Genomic DNA, 21,123 nt, shown 5'->3' on the forward strand with positions numbered 1-21,123 from the left:
AAGGCATAAATACCCACATTACATTACAATTTATTTTATAATATGATTCATATAATAATGGTATTTTCTGTACCTGTGCCTCTTTTCTGGCTTCTTCATAAGCTGTCATATCTACAACTAATCCTTTCTCTTCACACATTAACTGTGTCAGATCTACAGGAAATCCGTATGTATCATACAATCGCCAAGCAACATCTCCTGCAAGTATGAAATAACATGCCTTCAGTTTGTGAAAAATTTAGATTATGTTGTTAACTCTTAAAGTTTTGTTAATGGAACATGCTGAATCAGTAACTCAGGTACAAAGCTTAAATTAGTTACACTCTGCTGTCCCATAAATTTGATGACTTTACCTATAATTTTTAATTTCATCTTAATACCACCATTTTCATTTAATTAATAAAGACAATTTTATATGAACTATTTAAATGTTGTACTTCCAACAAGGAAGAAAAATCTTGATACAATGTGCTAAAGTGTTATGAACTTAATGGAATGGAGGTGTCCAGAGCTTTAGCTTCACTTGCATAACACATACTTCTACAACAGCATACCAAAAAATACATTTGTTTCTACAAACAACAATACAAAATTATCTAGATTTAAATGCATAGGCACCATCTACACTGAACTAGCTATTGAATTTATGAAATTCAAAGATTTAGTCAAACTTCGCTCTGGGCATCCTTAGCCAGTAAATAGTAGTTCTCCTCAAACAGATACACCTGCATAAGGCAACTATTTATCTAGTATTTAATATCTTTTGAATATCAAGTCTTTTTCATTGTACAATACGAGGATATATCAAAACAAGTAATTTCTACAAATTTAACACGTAAATAAGTTACCAACGAAAACAGTTTTGTGCTGTACATAACCTCTAACACATGAAACAGTAGTATAACCTGTACACATAAAATAAAATGAAATGTTTTAAAGCTTTGCTTTTTAAAATGAATTAACAAAATTTCAACTGCATCACTCAATTACAATGACTCAATCACATGGTGACATCTTGTAGTATGAATAAGAAATGTCCCAATTTTAACTGACTAGTTACACCTGTTTCTGAATCTGCAGTTATACAGGAAAATTTAATTTTGCTTCCACCGTATATAAAAAGGGGGCAGCTTTGAGTGGTCTTTGCTGAGGCATTCAGCATCATTATTGTTGGCACCAGAAGGAGCAGAAAAGAAAAGGAAACAATTTGAGCAGACAATAATTAGAGTGCATGAAATAGAATATTTGTGCAATAAGTATGACAAATTTAAACAGTTATTACATCTTGAACATTTCAATCTGAAAAAAAAAAAAAAATAAAAAACAAATAAAATAAAAATACCATCTATCAGAGCCAAATCTTTCTTACATATTTTCACTATTCTTATTTTCCATATCGCTACAACAACTGGAAATAGTGATCAACAAAATTGTCATTAATCATAAGGGTAGCTTTAACAACCACAGCTCTACCTGAAGTTCTATATCCTTCCATTCTCATCAGCTGACTACCTGCTCACACAGTCAGGAACGGAAATTAATTTTTCTCTTCGCATAAGTTTTGAACCAGCTTTGATAGATAATGCAAGGATACTACAGTCTGATAAGGAATGACGTATTAATGTGATGAGACAAATTGTTCCTTTTAGGGACTGAAAATGTATGATCAGATAAATTACACAATAGTAGTAAGTACACGATTAAATTTGCTAACAGAAGTTGGAAAAAAAAAAAAAAAAAAAAAAAAAAAAAAAAAAAAAAAAAAAAAAAAAAAAAAAAAAAAAACACCACCACCACCAGCAATCGTGAATGGCAATGAAACAGTAACATCCTGACCGACATATTTACCTGTCTTGAAAAATGGTTGACAGAGCTGAAAACTGTTGACAGAGATATCTCTCATATAAGGAATCAGCCACATCTGTTAACTCTCAGCTATGTTTAGAATAAATACTTTAACAGTGCAAGTACAAATAATATGAAGCTCTGGAAATGAAATTACACAGAGCAGCAGTGTGTGCATAAATGTGAATACATACAACGTGTGGAAACTGTTTGCCAGTCTGGTGCTCAAACAGAATCTTTCTATGCTGTTGTGAAGGTTCATTTCTGTGCACACTCTGCTAAAGAGTAAAAGTTTTGTTACGAGTCCAATCTCTAGAATATGGATTTCCCATTTTCTGCCACATATGTGGGTGGTTTGATAAGTTGCATAAAAAAGCAATAAAAAAGTGTGTTTCATAAACAACTCACCTTATTTCTCGACATAGTCTCCTTCGAGAGATATACATTTGCTTAAGCGATCCTCCAACTTTTTGATTCTATCGGAAGAATACATTCTATCAAACTCAGCATAATACTCGTGGACCGCAACTATCACTTCCTCATTTGATGAAAGTTTCTTCCCAATGAGCTAAAGTTTCAACTTATAGAGCAGGAAGAAGTCACTTGGGGGCTAAGTCTGGTAGTCAGGGGGAATGAGGAACCAACTGTTTCACTGATTTGTGGGATGTTACATTATACTGGTGAAAGAGCACTTTTTTGCGTACTAACTTTGGCCTTTTTTCAGTCAATGCAAGTTTAAAATAATCTAACAGTGAAGCATAATACAGTCCACTTGTGGTTCTGCCTTTTTCCAAGTGACCTATGAGGATTATTCCATGGAAATCCCAGAAACAGAGGCCATCACATTACCAGCAAACAAAATGGCCTTTGCCTTTTTTTGGTACAATTTCAATTACCTTTGTCCGTTGTTCTTACTGCCGTTATGGCTCTGGCGTGTAATGATGGGTCCAGATCTCATCAACAGTCACAAATCACTGCAAAAAATCTTGCAAATGTGATTAAACATCATGAGACATTGTGTTGAAATTTTGTGCTGGATTTACTTTTGGTCTACAGCACGCAATTGTGGCACCCTCCTCACACACAGCTGCTTAACAGCCAATTCTCCATGCAGTATATTATGCACTCTCTCAGTTGAGATGCCTACAGTCTCAGCAGTCTCGCATTAACATATCATGGATTTTGTCAATGGTTTCCTTTATGGTACTCCATTGGATGGCCAGACCGTTCTTCACCTTCGGTGCTTGTCCAACGATGTTCGAATTCATTAATCCAGAAGTAAATGATCTTCAATGATTGTGCAGAACCCACATGATCTTAATCCAATTCTGGTGTCATTTGTGCGGCAGTCCAATCCTTCAAATGAAAAAATTTGGTAACAGCAAGAAACTCGTTTTTTCCATTTTCAATTGCAGTTGACACACAATCCAATTCAGACAGCTGTCAACAATGAACTTTGTGCTGTATATTGTTGAAATTCTTTGTAAAATCCTTGGAATAATCAAGCTTCCCAACCGAGAAGGCACAACAAAAATGTTCTAGTCTTTCATGGAAATTTACCAGACTTATCAAACCATCATCGTACATTATTCCAAGGGTGGTATCCCCATAATACGTGTACGAGATTATCTATGATATCTAGAAGACCAGAAGAGAGAGAGACTGGCACACTAAAGCTTTGGGGTGGTCTTTGAGATGTGGTTAGATGTAGAAAATTGTCTGTCAATGCAACAGATATTGATGAAGTCTAAGTGAAGTACATAATTTTACTGTGTTCAAAGAGTTAAGGGATTTTCTGCCCATATGGTAAAAAGATACAAAAGCTGAGAGAAACCTTGCAGAAATTAATTTTCATTATATGCCAATATTTAGGTCACAGGTTTGGAAACTGGAGGGCTTTATTTCTACCTTCATTCTGTCTTCCTGTGACTTCCTTGGTTGACTTTTCTGGATAGTTCTAACTAACTCTGTCTGCCTAATGTGTTTATTCGCTTTCACATGTGCTTATAATGTGCCACTGCCATTTGGGAGATTTACTATCTCTGGGTGTAATTGCGTTACACTGATATGAATAACGCTGCTTGCTCTTTTACAGTTCCATTATTAAAGAATCGTAAGGCCCTATAGTTACCAAAGTTCATGTTAGTTGCCGTTAGAGAATTATGCTCTTGGGCTCATCGTGACTGGGCAGTACTGAAGTCACTCAAAATTTACATTTCTTGTTTTCCACTGTCAATTCTCCCTAAAAACAAAATAATGATTGGGCACGACACACCTGTACTTCCAAGGTAGTCTTGACAGTACTCTCAAGCATAATGCATGTCTATTTACTTATTTTTTTCCAAACTATCATAATGTTCTCTAAGACTAAACCTAATGAATATTCTAAGTTGAGATAAAAGAAGATTACTTCAAGAAAGAACTTAATAAAGAGAAGCTGAGCAAGATTTTTAACAATTCAATCCATACTTCGAGTTTTGAATTATTTTTTCTTTTGAACCAATGAATTTTATGATAATAGAAAATAAAACTGAACCTGAACCAAAATTAAAGAGAGAGAGAGAGAGAGAGAGAGAGAGAGAGAGAGAAAAAAAAGGTTGCATTTCCATCATACAAGGTATAATTTGTCTTTGAAATATGAATTTTAATGACACTGTAATCATAATTCACATTAAAAAACCAGAGAAGCTCTGGGAGAACATCTAAAGAGGCTGGAGAGAGCAGTCTTTACAAGAAGCAAGTTTTCAGGATTTGTGTGCTTCAGTAAAGTTCAGGGTTTTGCCACGCCTTGACAGAGAGAGGAGCCAGAAAATTGAGTTTTGCAGTGAAGTATCCAAACCAAGCCCTAGTCTAAATTTGTAGAAAACCGTGATTAAAAATTTGCTTGTTGTCCATGTTTGGGGTTGCTGCATCAAATTTAAATTACAAAATTTCCCTTTGAGCCTTGGAACAAGAATGATTACCCGGTAAATGGAAAATAGCACAGAAATAGACAGTGAATATTGGTACATGAAACATTCGGGATATTGTCATCGAAGTCAATGAAATATTAAAAAGAGATAAAGAAGGCCAATATAGATATTTTCGAACTGGCTGAAATGAAGCAGAAATGACATAAGAAAGACACATTTATTTTCATATCTAAAATCGAGATACTTTGTAGGAATCAGCATGGGTTTCGAAAAAGACAGTCGTGTGAAACCCAGCCCGCGCTATTCGTCCACAAGACTCAGAGAGCCATAGACACTGGTTCACAGGTAGATGCCGTGTTTCTTGACTTCCGCAAGGCGTTCGATACAGTTCCCCACAGTCGTTTAATGAACAAAGTAAGAGCATATGGACTATCAGACCAATTGTGTGATTGGATTGAAGAGTTCCTAGATAACAGAACGCAGCATGTCATTCTCAATGGAGAGAAGTCTTCCGAAGTAAGAGTGATTTCAGGTGTGCCGCAGGGGAGTGTCATAGGACCGTTGCTATTCACAATATACATAAATGACCTTGTGGATGACATCGGAAGTTCACTGAGGCTTTTTGCAGATGATGCTGTGGTGTATCGAGAGGTTGTAACAATGGAAAATTGTACTGAAATGCAGGAGGATCTGCAGCGAATACACGCATGGTGCAGGGAATGGCAATTGAATCTCAATGTAGACAAGTGTAGTGTGCTGCGAATACATAGAAAGATAGTTCCCTTATCATTTAGCTACAAAATAGCAGGTCAGCAACTGGGAGCAGTTGTTGTTGTTGTTGTTGTTGTTGTTGTTGTTGTTGTGGTCTTCAGTCCTGAGACTGGTTTGATGCAGCTCTCCACGCTACTCTATCCTGTGCAAGCTTCTTCATCTCCCAGTACCTACTGCAACCTACATCCTTCTGAATCTGCTTAGTGTATTCATCTCTTGGTCTCCCTCTGCGATTTTTACCCTCCAATACTAAATTTGTGATCCCTTGATGCCTCAGAACATGTCCTACCAACCGATCCCTTCTTCTAGTCAAGTTGCGCCACAAACTCCTCTTCTCCCCAATCCTATTCAGTGCCTCCTCATTCGTTATGTGATCTACCCATCTAATCTTCTGCATTCTTCTGTAGCACCACATTTCGAAAGCTTCTATTCTCTTCTTGTCCAAACTATTTATCGTCCATGTTTCACTTCCATACATGGCTACACTCCATACAAATACTTCCAGAAATGACTTCCTGACACTCAAATCTATACCCGATGTTAACAAATTTCTCTTCTTCAGAAACGCTTTCCTTGCCATTGCCAGTCTACATTTTATATCCTCTCTACTTCGACTATCATCAGTTATTTTGCTCCCCAAATAGCAAAACTCATTTACTGCTTTAAGTGTCTCATTTCCTAATCTAATTCCCTCAGCATCACCCAACTTAATTCGACTACATTCCATTACAGTCTTTTTGCTTTTGTTGATGTTCATCTTATATCCTCCTTTCAAGACAATGTCCAATCCGTTCAACTGCTCTTCCAAGTCCTTTGCTGTATCTGACAGAATTACAATGTCATCGGCGAACCTCAAAGTTTTTATTTCTTCTCCATGGATTTTAATACCTACTCCGAATTTTTCTTTTGTTTCCTTTACTGCTTTCTCAATATACAGATTGAATAACATTGGGGAGAGGCTACAACCCTGTCTCACTCCCTTCCCAACCACTGCTTCCCTTTCATGCCCCTCGGCTCTTATAACTGCCATCTGGTTTCTATACAAATTGTAAATAGCCTTTCGCTCCCTGTATTTTACCCCTGCCACCTTCAGAATTTGAAAGAGTATTCCAGTCAACATTGTCAAAAGCTTTCTCCAAGTCTACAAATGCTAGAAATGTAGGTTTGCCTTTTCTTAATCTAGCTTCTAAAATAAGTCGTAGGGTCAGTATTGCCTCACGTGTCCCCATATTTCTACGGAATCCAAACAGATCTTCCCCAAGGTCGGCTTCTGCCAGTTTTTCCATTCGTCTGTAAAGAATTTGCGTTAGTATTTTGCAGGCATGACTTATTAAACTGATAATTTGGTAATTTTCACATCTGTCAACGCCTGCTTTCTTTGGGATTGGAATTATTATATTCTTCTTGAAGTCTGAGGGCATATCGCCTGTCTCATACATTTTGCTCACCAGATGGTAGAGTTTTGTCAGGACTGGCTCTCCCAAGGCCGTCAGTAGTTCTAATGGAATGTTGTCTACTCCCGGGGCCTTGTTTTAACTCAGGTCTTTCAGTGCTCTGTCAAACTCTTCCCGCAGTATCATATTTCCCATTTCATCTTCATCTACATCCTCTTCCATTTCCATAATATTGTCCTCAAGTACATCGCCCTTCTATAGACCCTCTATATACTCCTTCCACCTTTCTGCTTTCCCTTCTTTGCTTAGAACTGGGTTTCCATCTGAGCTCTTGATATTCATACAAGTCGTTTTCTTTTCTCCAAAGGTATCTTTAATTTTCCTGTAGGCAGTATCTATCTTACCTCTAGTGAGATAAGCCTCTACATCCTTACATTTGTCCTCTAGTCATGCCTGTTTAGCCATTTTGCACTTCCTGTCGATCTCATTTTTGAGACGTTTGTATTTCTTTTTGCCTGCTTCATTCACTGCATTTTTATATTTTCTGCTTTCGTCAATTAAATTGAATATTTCTTCTGTCACCCAAGGATTTCTCTTAGCCCTCGTCTTTTTACCTACTTGATCCTCTGCTGCCTTCACTACTTCATCCCTCAAAACTACCCATTCTTCTTCTACTGTATTTCTTTCCCCCATTCTTGTCAGTTGTTCTCTTATGTTCTCCCTGAAACTCTGTACAACCTCTGGTTCTTTCAGTTTATCCAGGTCCCATCTCCTTAAATTCCCACCTTTTTGCAGTTTCTTCAGTTTTAATCTACAGTTCATAACCAATAGATTGTGGTCCGAGTCCACATCTGCCCCTGGAAATGTCTTACAATTTAAAACCTGGTTCCTAAATCTCTGTCTTACCATTATATAATCTATCTGATACCTTTTAGCATCTCCAGGGTTCTTCCATGTATACAACCTTCTTTCATGATTCTCGAAGCAGAATTCTACCAGGCGGCTTCCTCTTTCATTTCTTACCCCCATTCCATATTCACCTCCCACATTTCCTTCTCTTCCTTTTCCTTCTGTCGAGTTCCAGTCACCCATGACTATTAAATTTTCATCTCCCTTCACTACCTGAATAATTTCTTTTATCTCATCATACATTTCATCAATCTCTTCGTCATCTGCGGAGCTAGTTGGCATATAAACTTGTACTACTGTGGTAGGCATGAGCGTCATGTCTATCTTGGCCACAATAATGCGTTCACTATGCTGTTTGTGGTAGCTTACCTGCACTCCTATTTTTTATTCATTATTAAACCTACTCCTGCATTACCCCTATTTGATTTTGTATTTATAACCCTGTATTCACCTGACCAAAAGTCTTGTTCCTCCTGCCACCGAACTTCCCTAATTCCCACTATATCCAACTTTAACCTATCCATTTCCCTTTTTAAATTTTCTAACCTACCTGCCCAATTAAGGGATCTGACATTCCACACTCCGATCCGTAGAACGCCAGTTTTCTTTCTCCTGGTAACGACGTCCTCCTGAGTAGTCCCCGCCCGGATATCCGAATGGGGGACTATTTTACCTCCGGAATATTTTACCCAAGAGGACGACATCATCATTTATTCATACAGTAAAGCTGCATGCCCTCGGGTAAAATTACAGCTGTAGTTTCCCCTTGCTTTCAGTTACCCAGCAGTTAATTCCATAAATTATCTGGGAGTACGCATTAGGAGTGATTTAAAATGGAATGATCATATAAAGTTGATCGTCGGTAAAGCGGATGCCAGACTGAGATTCATTGGAAGAATCCTAAGGAAATGCAATCCAAAAACAAAGGAATTAGGTTACAGTACACTTGTTCGTCCACTGCTTGAATACTGCTTAACAGTGTGGGATCCGTACCAGATAGGGTTGATAGAAGAGATAGAGAAGATCCAACGGAGAGCAGTGCGCTTCGTTACAGGATCATTTAGTAATCGTGAAAGCGTTACAGAGATCATAGATAAACTCCAGTGGAAGACTCTGCAGGAGAGACGCTCAGTAGCTCGGTATGGGGTTTTGTTAAAGTTTCGAGAACATACCTTCACCGAAGAGTCAAGCAGTATATTGCTCCCTCCTACATATATCTCGCGAAGAGATCATGAGGATAAAATCAGAGAGATTAGAGCCCACACAGAAGCATACCGACAATCCTTCTTTCCGCGAACAATACGAGACTGGAATAGAAGGGAGAACCGATAGAGGTACTCAGGGTACCCTCCGCCACACACCGTCAGGTGGATGTAGATGTAGATGAAGTGTGTAAAAATGAGAAATAAGAATGTCAAAACTCTGGGCCCAGCTAAAGTAAATATTGAACTTTTAAATGCAGCATTGTACAAAGCACAATTACTACTAAGTATTGTAACAGCTTCGCTATTTTCGATCTTTCCACCAGTGCTGGGGCAGGGAAGCGAGAGCCCACATGCCATACTGCCATGACAACATTGTTGTGTTGGCACATCCCAGGCACCAATAAGCCTTTCCCAATCAGATCGGGTGAGTTTTATCTGTAGTGGACCTGGGAGGCTGCTCATTCTCTCTGTTATTGGGTTCAACACGCAACATGCCAATCTAGCAGACACTCAAGATTTTTGTCATGACTCGCTTATGAAGAGCCTTTGTATCCCCTTTTCCAACAAACCACTTTGGTGACAATTATGCCTTCATCTTATTACTCTCAAATGCAACAGCTATATTTTCATCCACATTCTTAGCTTGGCCATTCTGCATATTGGTGTTGGAAGTTGGATCTGACTTTTAAACTTTTAGCCTGTTCATGGCTACTACAAGACTTCCAGAATAGTACACATGTGCATAAAGAGCCATTTCCTTACGGCGCAGGGGCATACTGCACAGTCCTGTCATGCAAATGCTGCAATGTCTTCCGATATCACTATGTCATGCACTGTGGTCGGCAAGCTGTGAGGAGGAAGTGGTTCTGGTTTCTGCATGGCTGATTAGAACTGGCTTTGTAACGCTTTACTATTCATGTGAACACAGATATCTGTCCTGGGCAGCTGCCTGCCTGCCCATTCACCATCAGAGCATTGAAAATGCATTGCCAGTCAGCTGTATTCCTCAGCAAGATCAATGCGACACTGCTGAAGCGGAAAACAAAAGAAGACCTGAGAATGTTGATTTTAAAATGTAGCTTTATTAACAACTTAATAGAAGCTTAATATAAGGCTGGATATATCCGTTTTGAAACAGGATTTGCTTGACAGTATTTGTTTATTTTTAATGATTTGCTGCCTTGTTTAACTGAAGTGTGGCACAATGCTATTTATTGCATTACAGTAGAGGGTTGGACGATTACGGTGATTAAATTAGTTAAAGATAGAAAACAGAAAAAAAGGTGTCTTGCGTAAGACAAAATTGCTCTTCACATTTTGCAGCAAGCACGGACATAACAATAACAGCAACATCACAAGATGATTAAAGGTTGGAGTTTTACAGAAATGAAGTTAGTTAAAATGTGAAGGAATATTGAGAACAGAAGTCGTATATGTGCCGCTCAGTGGTATGTTACCTTGAGGCATGTGAGTTGGTGGAGTATCGATTTAATCAACACGAAGGAGAATACTGTCTCACCGGCCAGCAAATGACGTGACAAGAAGCACCTCGCCACACGCCAGGTGTCAACACTGAGGGTTGTAATCAGGTCAGTTACACCAGCTGAGCAACACCAGAATATTCCACTGACCTACTGGAGAGGAAGAACCGCGAACATCAGCAGCAGAAAGCAATATTTCAGGACTGGCAGTTAGCTCGTCACCATCGAACATCGTGAGGCATTGGAGCGTCGCAGAGTCTGTGTCACTCAGTGCCGCCACCAGTTCTGAGTAGTCACTGTTATTGCAGTCATCATAATAGTACCATCATAATGTGGATCAGCAGCTGGAGGCGCCTGAGTGACACCGTCACTGTAGTCATCACCATTACTACCATCTGACGCTGCCAGCAGGCAGCCACATGTAATAGGAGTCACCGCTTGGGGTGCATTGCAGTAACGCACTGTCACTATCATCCTGGAATGCTGCCTCCACAAATGTGATGGAGGCTGAAGCTGAGGATACCAGCCCACCACCGCTGGACAGCTGCCACTGGGGATGGTTGCTGAGACAGGGCACCGACCGTCCCACTGCTGCCACCACCATGCTCCCAGCCACGATTACAACAGATGTCTGTGGCACGTGGTTCAGCTGCTGCGATACAACCCAGCAAGGCCATAGCATATTCCAGTTATGCCAAGGCAGGTAAAGTTGCAGTAGCAGGTGCGTATGTGAGCATCTGCTAGCCACCTTCATTGGTGCCAATAATATTATAAGTGGAAACAAACATCACCCAGACAGCCAACAACCACTGCATTGCAGCTGACCAATAAATGTTGTTATTCTGTCATCAGGAGCCATCCGTGGACACAAATCCACCATCCTCTTTCTCATGCCCAGCAGAGAACCCATGTTCGAATCTGGCAATGGGCAGTGGAGTCCCATGCCTGTTTACACAGGTGCCAGGAACTCTGCTGAGGCATCGTGGAGGATGGACCTCATGGAATTAGCAGTATGGATCACCTACAGTGACGATGTGCTACATAACATAGAAAATAGTGTGCAAGTGCCCATTTCAGTTATTTTGGTTCTGAGCCTATTGGGTTGTTCCTTTTCCTGTCTTCTGCCTGAATCATTTTTCTTATGGTATACTTTTCCTGGTTAAATTGTAGTCATGGCAAAGGAAGTTTCAGCTGCTGAGCTTATTGAGCAACTTGGGATCAGATGATAAATTACAGATAGAAATAAATGAGCTTAGAGCAGCAGAGAGGGAACAGTCACATCCACTCTAGATGACACTGCTGTACGATTGGTTATTCCTTTTTTCCACGGAAACAGGGGGAAGACGTTCTTATCTTTCTTGACAACTTGGCTACCAAAATGCCAAACGGGGGTGAGGGGTTGAAGTTAGGAGCAATTATTACATGTTGCTAGACTGTCATTAACAGAAGATGCTACAGCACATGGTATGCGTAATGAGAATCTGAGGGAGGCAAAATCATTTGAGGGTATTCAGGAACAATTAATAGAGATACATCTGAAGAACAACACAACAAGATATTTCAGGAACAACTTACTAGAGAAGTTCGCAAGCAGCATGAATCGATTGAAAGTTTCACCGAGTGTATTCGTAAAATCAATGTAGGTTCCTATGAGCCCACAGGTAATGATAGGAGTTAACTCAGTAATTTTGCGTGAAGCAGAGCAGAGGATTCTTGACACATTTTTGAAGGGGTTACAACCAGATATGTCAAGAATGGTTGGTTTGGAATTTCCTACGTGTTTGAGTGAAGCAATGGATATTGCATTATCATGAGAGGAAATTGAGTCATTGGCTAGGTCACATAAATGTCAAACAGTGTTTCGTATGGACATAAATTGTTTTTGGCGAGGACAAAAGGTTCATGTACAAAGAGACTGCTGACAGCAATGTTGCAGGTATTGTAAAAAGTCAGGTCACTCAGATAGTGAATGGCATGATACAAATCAGCAACAACGGAAGTTTCAATCACAGGGTGGATCTTATAGGGGCACGTAAAAAAGCAGTGGTACAGTTTTTCTGACCAGCTATATGGGGGATAAATTATGTAAAATTTTGTTGGGCACCAATTCTCAGGTTTTGGTTGCAAATAAGCGAGTATTTGGGGTGAATAGATTAAGTGCACCATGCCAGACGTTAAGTGGCACAGGTGGAAGGTGTGAAAATTCACTCAGTTCTGGAGTGCTGAGGTTCTGAGTGGGGGAGGTTAACTTCCAAGTGAATGCAGAAGTTATTCCCGTGGTTGGGGGTAGGTATAACAACATTCTCTGACTATTTCCACGTTGCACATCATGCCATTAACTGACCTGAAATGGCATATGGTAGAACTGGATGAAACTGTGTCAGCTAGACTCTGCAGCTGGAGTACCTTCACTGTTGAAAGGTCTGCCTTATGGCCTAGTGAAACCAATTTAACTGTGTACAAAGTCCCTTGTGGTTAATCTGCCAGATCACATACCAAAAGGTACAGGAGAGGTAGCCTGGATTCATGTTGCTACTGTCCTTCCTGTAAACTCTTTGTGTATCACTGAAACTTTGATGGTTAACGAAGTACTAGACGCAGTTGTTTTACACCACATCGTATATCCTACTTTCGGAAGATAGACAGCACAAGGGTAGTGCCTCTCAGTATTGATAATTTTGGCCCCGAGGAAGTAAAGTTGCAACAGGGTACCCTGGTTACGAAGTTGGAAGTTGTAACAGAGTACTCTGGTTACGAAGTTGGAAGTGTTACATCAGGATGCATTAGACCACGTTTCTACAACAGATTGCTGGGACGGTCTGTCGACTGGTCAGCACTAAGGAGCAAGGTAGCACATCTTGCAGGACAGGATAGAACATTAGTGGAAAAACTGTTGAGTGATTACATGGAATTATTTAATACATCGGGTCCATTACCCACATCATCACTTGTTCAGCAGCAAATTACTACTAGAAGCGAAGCACCCATCTACAAATGACCGTATTGCCTCCCAAGGCATTTACAGCCAATTATGGAAAAGTTTATAAATCAGCAATTTAGAGACATTACCACAGAACCTAGCTGTAGTCCCTGGTTTGCTCCCATTTTAATTGTAAGCAAAGTATCACCAAATTGTGGCAAAACATTTTTTTTTCTGTTGTGACTACCAGTTCTTCAAGAAGAAAACCATGTCATATGTGTTTCCTTTGCCTAATATAACAGACACACTGGACAACTTGAGTCAGTGTCGGTACTTCCCAACACTGGATTTGCATAGTGATTACCACCAGTTGGAAGTGATGCCACAGGATTGACTCAAAACTGCACTCTCAGTGCTGACAGGATACTTTCATTTCGCCACATGCCTTTTGGACTTAAAAACATGCCAGCAAACTTTCAGTGTTTGTTGGATAGTGTGTTGCATGTATTAAAACCAAAACAGTGCAAGGTGTACCTGGGCAACAAAATCGTGTATTCAAAGAATATTCCAAAACATTTGGAGCAGTTGTGCGAAGTGTTTGATCATCTGCATGCAGCACAGATAATGTTAACTTTACAGAAATGTCAGTTTTTGTTGCAAGAAGTTTGGTATTTGGCTCACCTTATAGGCTGAAAGAAATTATTACTCATCCAAAACTAGCTGAAGCCGTTCAAAATTTTCAAACACCCATCAAATTTTTACAATAGATATGTTCCAATATTTGCATGAACTGCAAGACCTCTCATGCAATTGCTCCGAAAAGGAGTGAAGTTTCATTGGGCAGCTGAGTGTGAGGCGGCATTCCAGAAGTTAAAAGATCTGCTGACATCTAGTCCTATTTTGAAAAACTGTTTATTCTTTCTTGTGATTCGAGCAGTTTTGCGCTAGGAGTCATTTTGAGCCCGGAAGCAGAGGGACAGGAGCACCCAATTTCGTATGCTTCGTGGCAGTTCAATAACGTTATTCTGCTATGGAGAAGGAAAGACTGAATCAGTCTGTCTTCTCATTCCATCTGGTAAGTCTTCCCTGACCAGCAGTTCTGAGTGACTTTTCCGAAATCTACCCCTTTCCCTACACGTCTCCAGTCCTTTCCCTTCACCCCTCTTCCTTCTCCTTCAACGCTTCTGCCGGAAGAAGAAGCCACTGGCTCCGAAAGCTTGTGTAAGTATGACCTCCTTTTATGCGTTTTTCTTCTGCCACCGCTTGATCAGTAGATTTTTTTATCTATCCAATTACATATATTAACTTTGATTTTGCTATTGCTATTCTATTCTTAATGCTTTACTAATTTACTGTCTCATTCTTGAAGCAAAGAAGAAAAATCAAAGTAATTACCGTTGACTGCTAACTTCTTTAAGTCAGCTAAAATCTTACATAAATTTTGAACTTTAATATTCTATAGCCCTCCATGTGTGATGATAAGGTGGTAGACTCCCCTACCCCACCAACTGCTATGCTCATACGAATCTTAAGAGTTTCAGCTCACCTTCACATGACGAGCAGCACCAGCCTGGTGGCTGCTCTGTCCTGTTTACGGCCTCTGTCGTATTGCCAAGCCATAGCCACTACTCATTGAATGGCAGTTGCATTGATAGCATAACTGTTGTTGTTTTCCTGGCCTTCACAAATTGCATATTGTGAATGTACCACATAAAACTTTCCTTTTCCTTTAATCATCTTTTCACTAGTTATAAGCCCTAAACAGGGCAAAATCGCAGCATCAAGAGAACCTTTGTGAAGGGGGAGGGGAGGGGGGGGGATTCTACAATGTGTAGTTACTACTAGGTATGTTTTCTTTATAGTGGGCCTGGGAGGCTGCTTGCTCTGTCACTGACCTCAGCACACAACCAATTGATCTTGGAGTGACTGAAGTATTTCATCATGCCTCTCCCCACGGAGGGCCTCTGTATCTCTTTTTCCAATGAAACAATTTGATGTGAATTGTGCTTTCATCTTATTACCCTTAAATTCACTGCCTATACCTTCGCCCACACTACTAGCTTGGCCGTTCTGCGCTGCATCAATGGCGGTATATGACATATCGAGAATCTACAATATAAACTTAAGAGAAGATGCAGTTCCAGCTCAATGAAGGGAAGCCATGAACAGTTTTGTTTACAACAAGTGTAACAGTCACAACAGGAAATAGTGTGATGTCGCCAACCCTTTCAAGATTGATGGTCGAATGTCTTGAAATACGGAGTAGACAGATCTAGAACAGGACCTTTATGCTTAGATTCTCTCTCTCTCTCTCTCGCTCTCTTTCTCTCTCTCTCTTACTGAACGAAAGTGCTGGTAGGTCGATAGACACACAAACAAACACAAACACACACACAAAATTCAAGCTTTCGCAACAAACTGTTGCCTCTCGTCTTTCCCTTTCCCTCTCCTTTCCTCTTTCCTGATGAGGCATCAGTTTGTTGCGAAAGCTTGAATTTTGTGTGTGTGTTTCTGTGTCTATCGACATGCCAGCACTTTCGTTCGGTAAGTCACATCATCTTTGTTTTTAGATATATTTTTTCCACGTGGAATGTTGAAACATTCCACGCGGGAAAAATATATCTAAAAACAAAGATGATGTGACTTACCAAACGAAAGTGCTGGCAGGTCGATAGACACACAAACAAACACAAACATACACACAAAATTCAAGCTTTCGCAACAAACTGTTGCCTCATCAGGAAAGAGGGAAGGAGAGGGAAAGACGAAAGGATGTGGGTTTTAAGGGAGAGGGTAAGGAGTCATTCCAATCCCGGGAGCAGAAAGACTTACCTTAGGGGGAAAAAAGGACAGGTATACACTCGCACACACAGACTCATCCATCCGCACATATACAGACACAGGCAGACATATCATCTGCCTGTGTCTGTATATGTGCGGATGGATGCGTGTGTGTGAGTGTATACCTGTCCTTTTTTCCCCCTAAGGTAAGTCTTTCTGTTCCCGGGATTGGAATGACTCTTTACCCTCTCCCTTAAAGCCCACATCCTTTCCTCTTTCCCTCTCCTTCCCTCTTTCCTGATGAAGCAACCGTGGGTTGCGAAAGCTTGTAATTTGTGTGTGTGTTTTTTGCCTCTATCAATGTACCAATGCTTTCGTTTGAGAGAGAGAGAGAGAGAGAGAGACAGAGAGAGAGAGAGAGAGAGAGAGAGAGAGAGAGAGAGACTGTACTGTTTCCCCAGTTATTCTCAATATCCACCATTTGGAATCGGCATACAGTACGGTTTTCAGAGATAGAGAAAAAAGTGTTGTGCAATGAGAATACTCACAGCAGATAAAATTTGGTGCACCCTTTTCTTCACTGACAATCTAGTTACAGTCAGAGGCCTGCATCTAGTCTGAATGCCCCCGATCTCTTATCCAGTTACGGGTGTTTAAAATATTTAACCAAAATATAAATTTCATTTACAAATGCATCATTTTACATATATGGGAGTGCTTAACTTACTGTCAGCCACATTCTCAGCACAGCGTTGCTGTAGCTGGTACACCTGTGGCACAACCAACTACACGTCAAATCACTCTCAGCTTCCATAACCTTGGTACCCCTTTGAAATACTTCGAGAAAATAAATTTGTCAGACACCTGGATTTGGCAGTTGCCAAACATGTGTATTTTTCTGAATTCATGTAAAACTTCAGCAGTTTGTTCATGCTGCATAAACATGGATTTTAGCATGACACACTAAGTATTCCAATGAGTCTTATGTTGTTTCTTCATGATAGACTACAACCATGAGTCTTCCACATGGTCCCTCCTCCTCAAATAAGTTACACCATGTTTCATTTATTCCAACAATGGGTGAACATTACAACAATATTCCTGCAACCATTTTTCCTCAAAGGCATACCATAGAAAAGTGCTGAAGGAGGGGGTGTTATGTGGAATGCAACAACATTTGTCTAGAGACTTTTTCACATTTTCCTCCAACCGAACGAACGCAACCTTCAAGAGATGGCTTGTAAATATCTCCAACTTGCCTATGTTAGTTACAGTTCGTCCTGTACATTTGCAGCACTTTTCTCCAACAAACAGGAACTCTGCAATAAACAGGACCTGATTTTCGCACTGCAACTCTGCTGATACTGAATGCATAATAAGAGTAAAATAATGCCTTTTAGTGTACATGCCTGTCCATATGTCAGCTGTACATCACACACACCATCCTCCACATCCTGCTACACTTGGTGGACCACAGTCACATGGTATTTGCCTGCTGTTTCTTTTTCACGGTGAGAAATTATGGTGGGTGAGGCAGTACATCTCCTGCACTTGCAATAGAGTACTGTGCTTCTATTTCTGTCAATGACTGCAAGATCTAGACAGCCTTCTTCTGCCCCCTTTGATGAATGGTCACAGATCTCTTGTGCACATTATTACTCACTTCTCCATGACAATGGATTTGCTGATGCCGGAAGGTTGACACTATTATTGACTTGACTATTAGGAGAAGCTTTTTGCAGTTATTCAAGTGTCACAACAGAGTCCACAAGTTTTCCTGCACATGACAGCTTGTTCTAGTTGCTTTCAGTGTGGCAAAGGAGTATACCACTGGCCACATCAAAAACTTATAAAAGTGTACCGCAAAAGACTTCGTTTGTGGAAAATCACCCAGGAACGATACATGAATAAGAATATAGAAACAGGATATACGAAGAGAGTGTTAAAAAATTTCTACAAGATACAAAACTGTGGACCAAAGTGTAATAAAAACTTAACTACAAAATTTAAGAACAAGTTTCATAAGAGAGATAAGAAATGTGGAGGATTGAGAAAGAACCGGAAAAAGGACAGGATGAATTCTACAGAAAATAAAAAGTTGCCTGCACTACATTCATTACTGTATTACACATTACTTTGTTGCCTTTATTATTTTATATTATGAGTTGTTGTTCTTTTCAAAGGTGTACAAACAGCCTCTTCCTACTATATGAAAATTTCGCGATTCTCAGTGGAGTGCAGATGATTCAGAAAGCTATTCTGCTCACATGTGGCCTGTCATTTCCACCGTCCCAGCACTGTCCGTTTCCCTACTGCACTGATCCCTGTTGACGTCCAGGCTCAGGAGGGAGTGAGCCGTGGGCTTTGATGGTGCATTTTGGCTCATGCAGGTAAATTTGGCGCGATGCACAGCTCTAGTTATAGTAGCTGGGGGTGAGGACGATGGAATATACATGTTATGAAAGTTGAAGTAAGGTTACAAAGAATGTAAAGTGACAATTAACATGTGCAAACAGGAATATTTAGCAATAACAGAAAGAAATGCAGACCAGCTGCACTATGAAATGATGGAAACCAGCAGTTATGACACTTCCAGATGCTTGGAAGTATCATCATCCAATAGCAAAAGCATAATTACGATATATAACAAGATAGTCCAAGGCAAAAAAACAATAATACAATTCAGCCCTGTTGTCTGGAATACCAATAAAACAAAAAGGATGAAGCAAATAAATTATAAGTCCTTTGCTGAGAATATTGCTACATATGGTACAGACACATGGGAGATGAAGCGGCCGCGGTGGTCTAGGGTTCTAGGCGCGCAGTCCGGAACCGCGCGACTGCTACGGTCGCAGGTTCGAATCCTGCCTCGGGCATGGATGTGTGTGATGTCCTTAGGTTAGTTAGGTTTAACTAGTTCTAAGTTCTAGGGGACTGATGACCACAGATGTTAAGTCCCATAGTGCTCAGAGCCATTTGAACCATTTTTTTGGGAGATGAATAAAAAACAGATAAGGTACTGGCACTGGAAATAAACGTTTGGAAAATTTGTGGCATTTCAAAAATGGATCATTTGAAGAATAAAAAAATAAGAGATTAAGGGAGCCAGAAAAACGTTAACTGATGCAACACAAACAGACCAGAATTCTGGCTCAGACACTTAGAAAGGAAGACACCCAGATGCACACAATGAATTAGGACACTGACTCAACAAGGGAAGAAAGAGAGGATGCCCACGTAGGCGTGAGGATGGGGGACCTCCAATAAACTGTCTGGCTGAATAGAACGGTGGAAAATGGGAAGTGAGAAGCAGAGCCTTTTTATGCGATTAAGAAACAGGTACCAGTACTAGGGCAAAATACACTATGGTAATGGAAAAATTGCAGAGAACAAATGTGCATTTTGCTGATATCAACAATATCATCATCCAATAGCAAAAGCATAATTACGATATATAATAAGATAGTCCAAGGCAAAAGAACAATAATACAATTTCCTAATCACCCATGCTCACTCTAATATCGAACCAGCCACCACATACATATTTCACTCTGCCGAGTAATAAATTGGTATAATTGAAAACTAGCCTACTTTCGAAGTTATTTCTTCCCCTGCTTAAAGGGGGGGGGGGGGGGGGATGAAGCAGACACTAAATATTTTATTTTACGTTGCTGTAACCAGTTTCAAAAGGCTAAAATAATGGAAATTACAATTTTTCGAGGAAAACTCTATTCTTCACTCACTACATTTTTAGTACTGTTTATCTCAATCATGACATTGGCAACAACACTTCCAGGCAGAGAATTACCTCATATCTAACAAGGATCAAAGATGCAACAGCATGAGCTCAACTAGGGATTCACTTTGACATTTTGCTAAACTGGCCAGTGACACCGCATACATACTCCTGAATATGAGACAAATGGTACTAAAGTAAATGTTATTTATTAAGCAACAATTGTCCAACGAAGTACACTTAAGCTCTACAAACTGCACTCCTACAATCAGCCAGGAATACTGTAACCAATCTTGACCAAATAATGTTGACACTGCCTACTTATCATCCCATTAACATCAATTTCCCCCCCATGAACCATGGACCTTGCCGTTGGTGGGGAGGCTTGCGTGCCTCAGCGATACAGATAGCCGTACCGTAGGTACAACCACAACGGAGGGGTATCTGTTGAGAGGCCAGACAAACGTGTGGTTCCTGAAGAGGGGCAGCAGCCTTTTCAGTAGTTGCAAGGGCAACAGTCTGGATGATTGACTGATCTGGCCTTGTAACAATAACCAAAACGGCCTTGCTGTGCTGGTACTGCGAACGGCTGAAAGCAAGGGGAAACTACGGCCGTAATTTTCCCGAGGGCATGCAGCTTTACTGTATGATTAAAATGGATGATGGCGTCCTCTTGGGTAAAATATTCCGGAGGTAAAATAGTCCCCCATTCGGATCTCCGGGCGGGGACTACTCAAGAGGATGTCGTTATCAGGAGAAAGAAAACTGGAGTTCTACGGATCGGAGCGTGGAATGTCAGGTCCCTTAATCGGGCAGGTAGGTTAGAAAATTTGAAAAGGGAAATGGATAGGTTAAAGTTAGATATAGTGGGAATTAGTGAAGTTCGGTGGCAGGAGGAACAAGACTTCTGGTCAGGTGACTACAGGGTTATAAACACAAAGTCAAATAGGGATAATGCAGGAGTAGGTTTAATAATGAATAGGAAAATAGGAATGAGGGTAAGCTACTACAAACAGCATAGTGAACGCATTATTGTGGCCTAGATAGATACGAAGCCCACATCTACTACAGTAGTACAAGTTTATATGCCAACTAGCTCTGCAGATGACGAAGAAATTGAAGAAATATATGATGAAATAAAAGAAATTATTCAGATAGTGAAGGGAGAC

The 21,123-nt window shown here is 40.2% G+C and overlaps 1 protein-coding gene across 2 annotated transcripts in view; it reads right to left on the minus strand.

The window, feature by feature from the left end:
• Positions 1–21,123, minus strand: part of LOC126236775 (alanine--tRNA ligase, cytoplasmic) — a 205,355-nt gene that overhangs the window by 55,754 nt on the left and 128,478 nt on the right. For both annotated transcript variants that reach the window (XM_049946353.1, XM_049946352.1), the window contains exon 10: positions 74–198. In XM_049946353.1, the coding sequence (XP_049802310.1) occupies positions 74–198 (125 nt within the window). The remainder of the gene's footprint in view (positions 1–73; positions 199–21,123) is intronic.

This window comes from Schistocerca nitens, chromosome 2, assembly GCF_023898315.1.
Source record: "Schistocerca nitens isolate TAMUIC-IGC-003100 chromosome 2, iqSchNite1.1, whole genome shotgun sequence".
NCBI lineage: Eukaryota > Metazoa > Arthropoda > Insecta > Orthoptera > Acrididae > Schistocerca > Schistocerca nitens.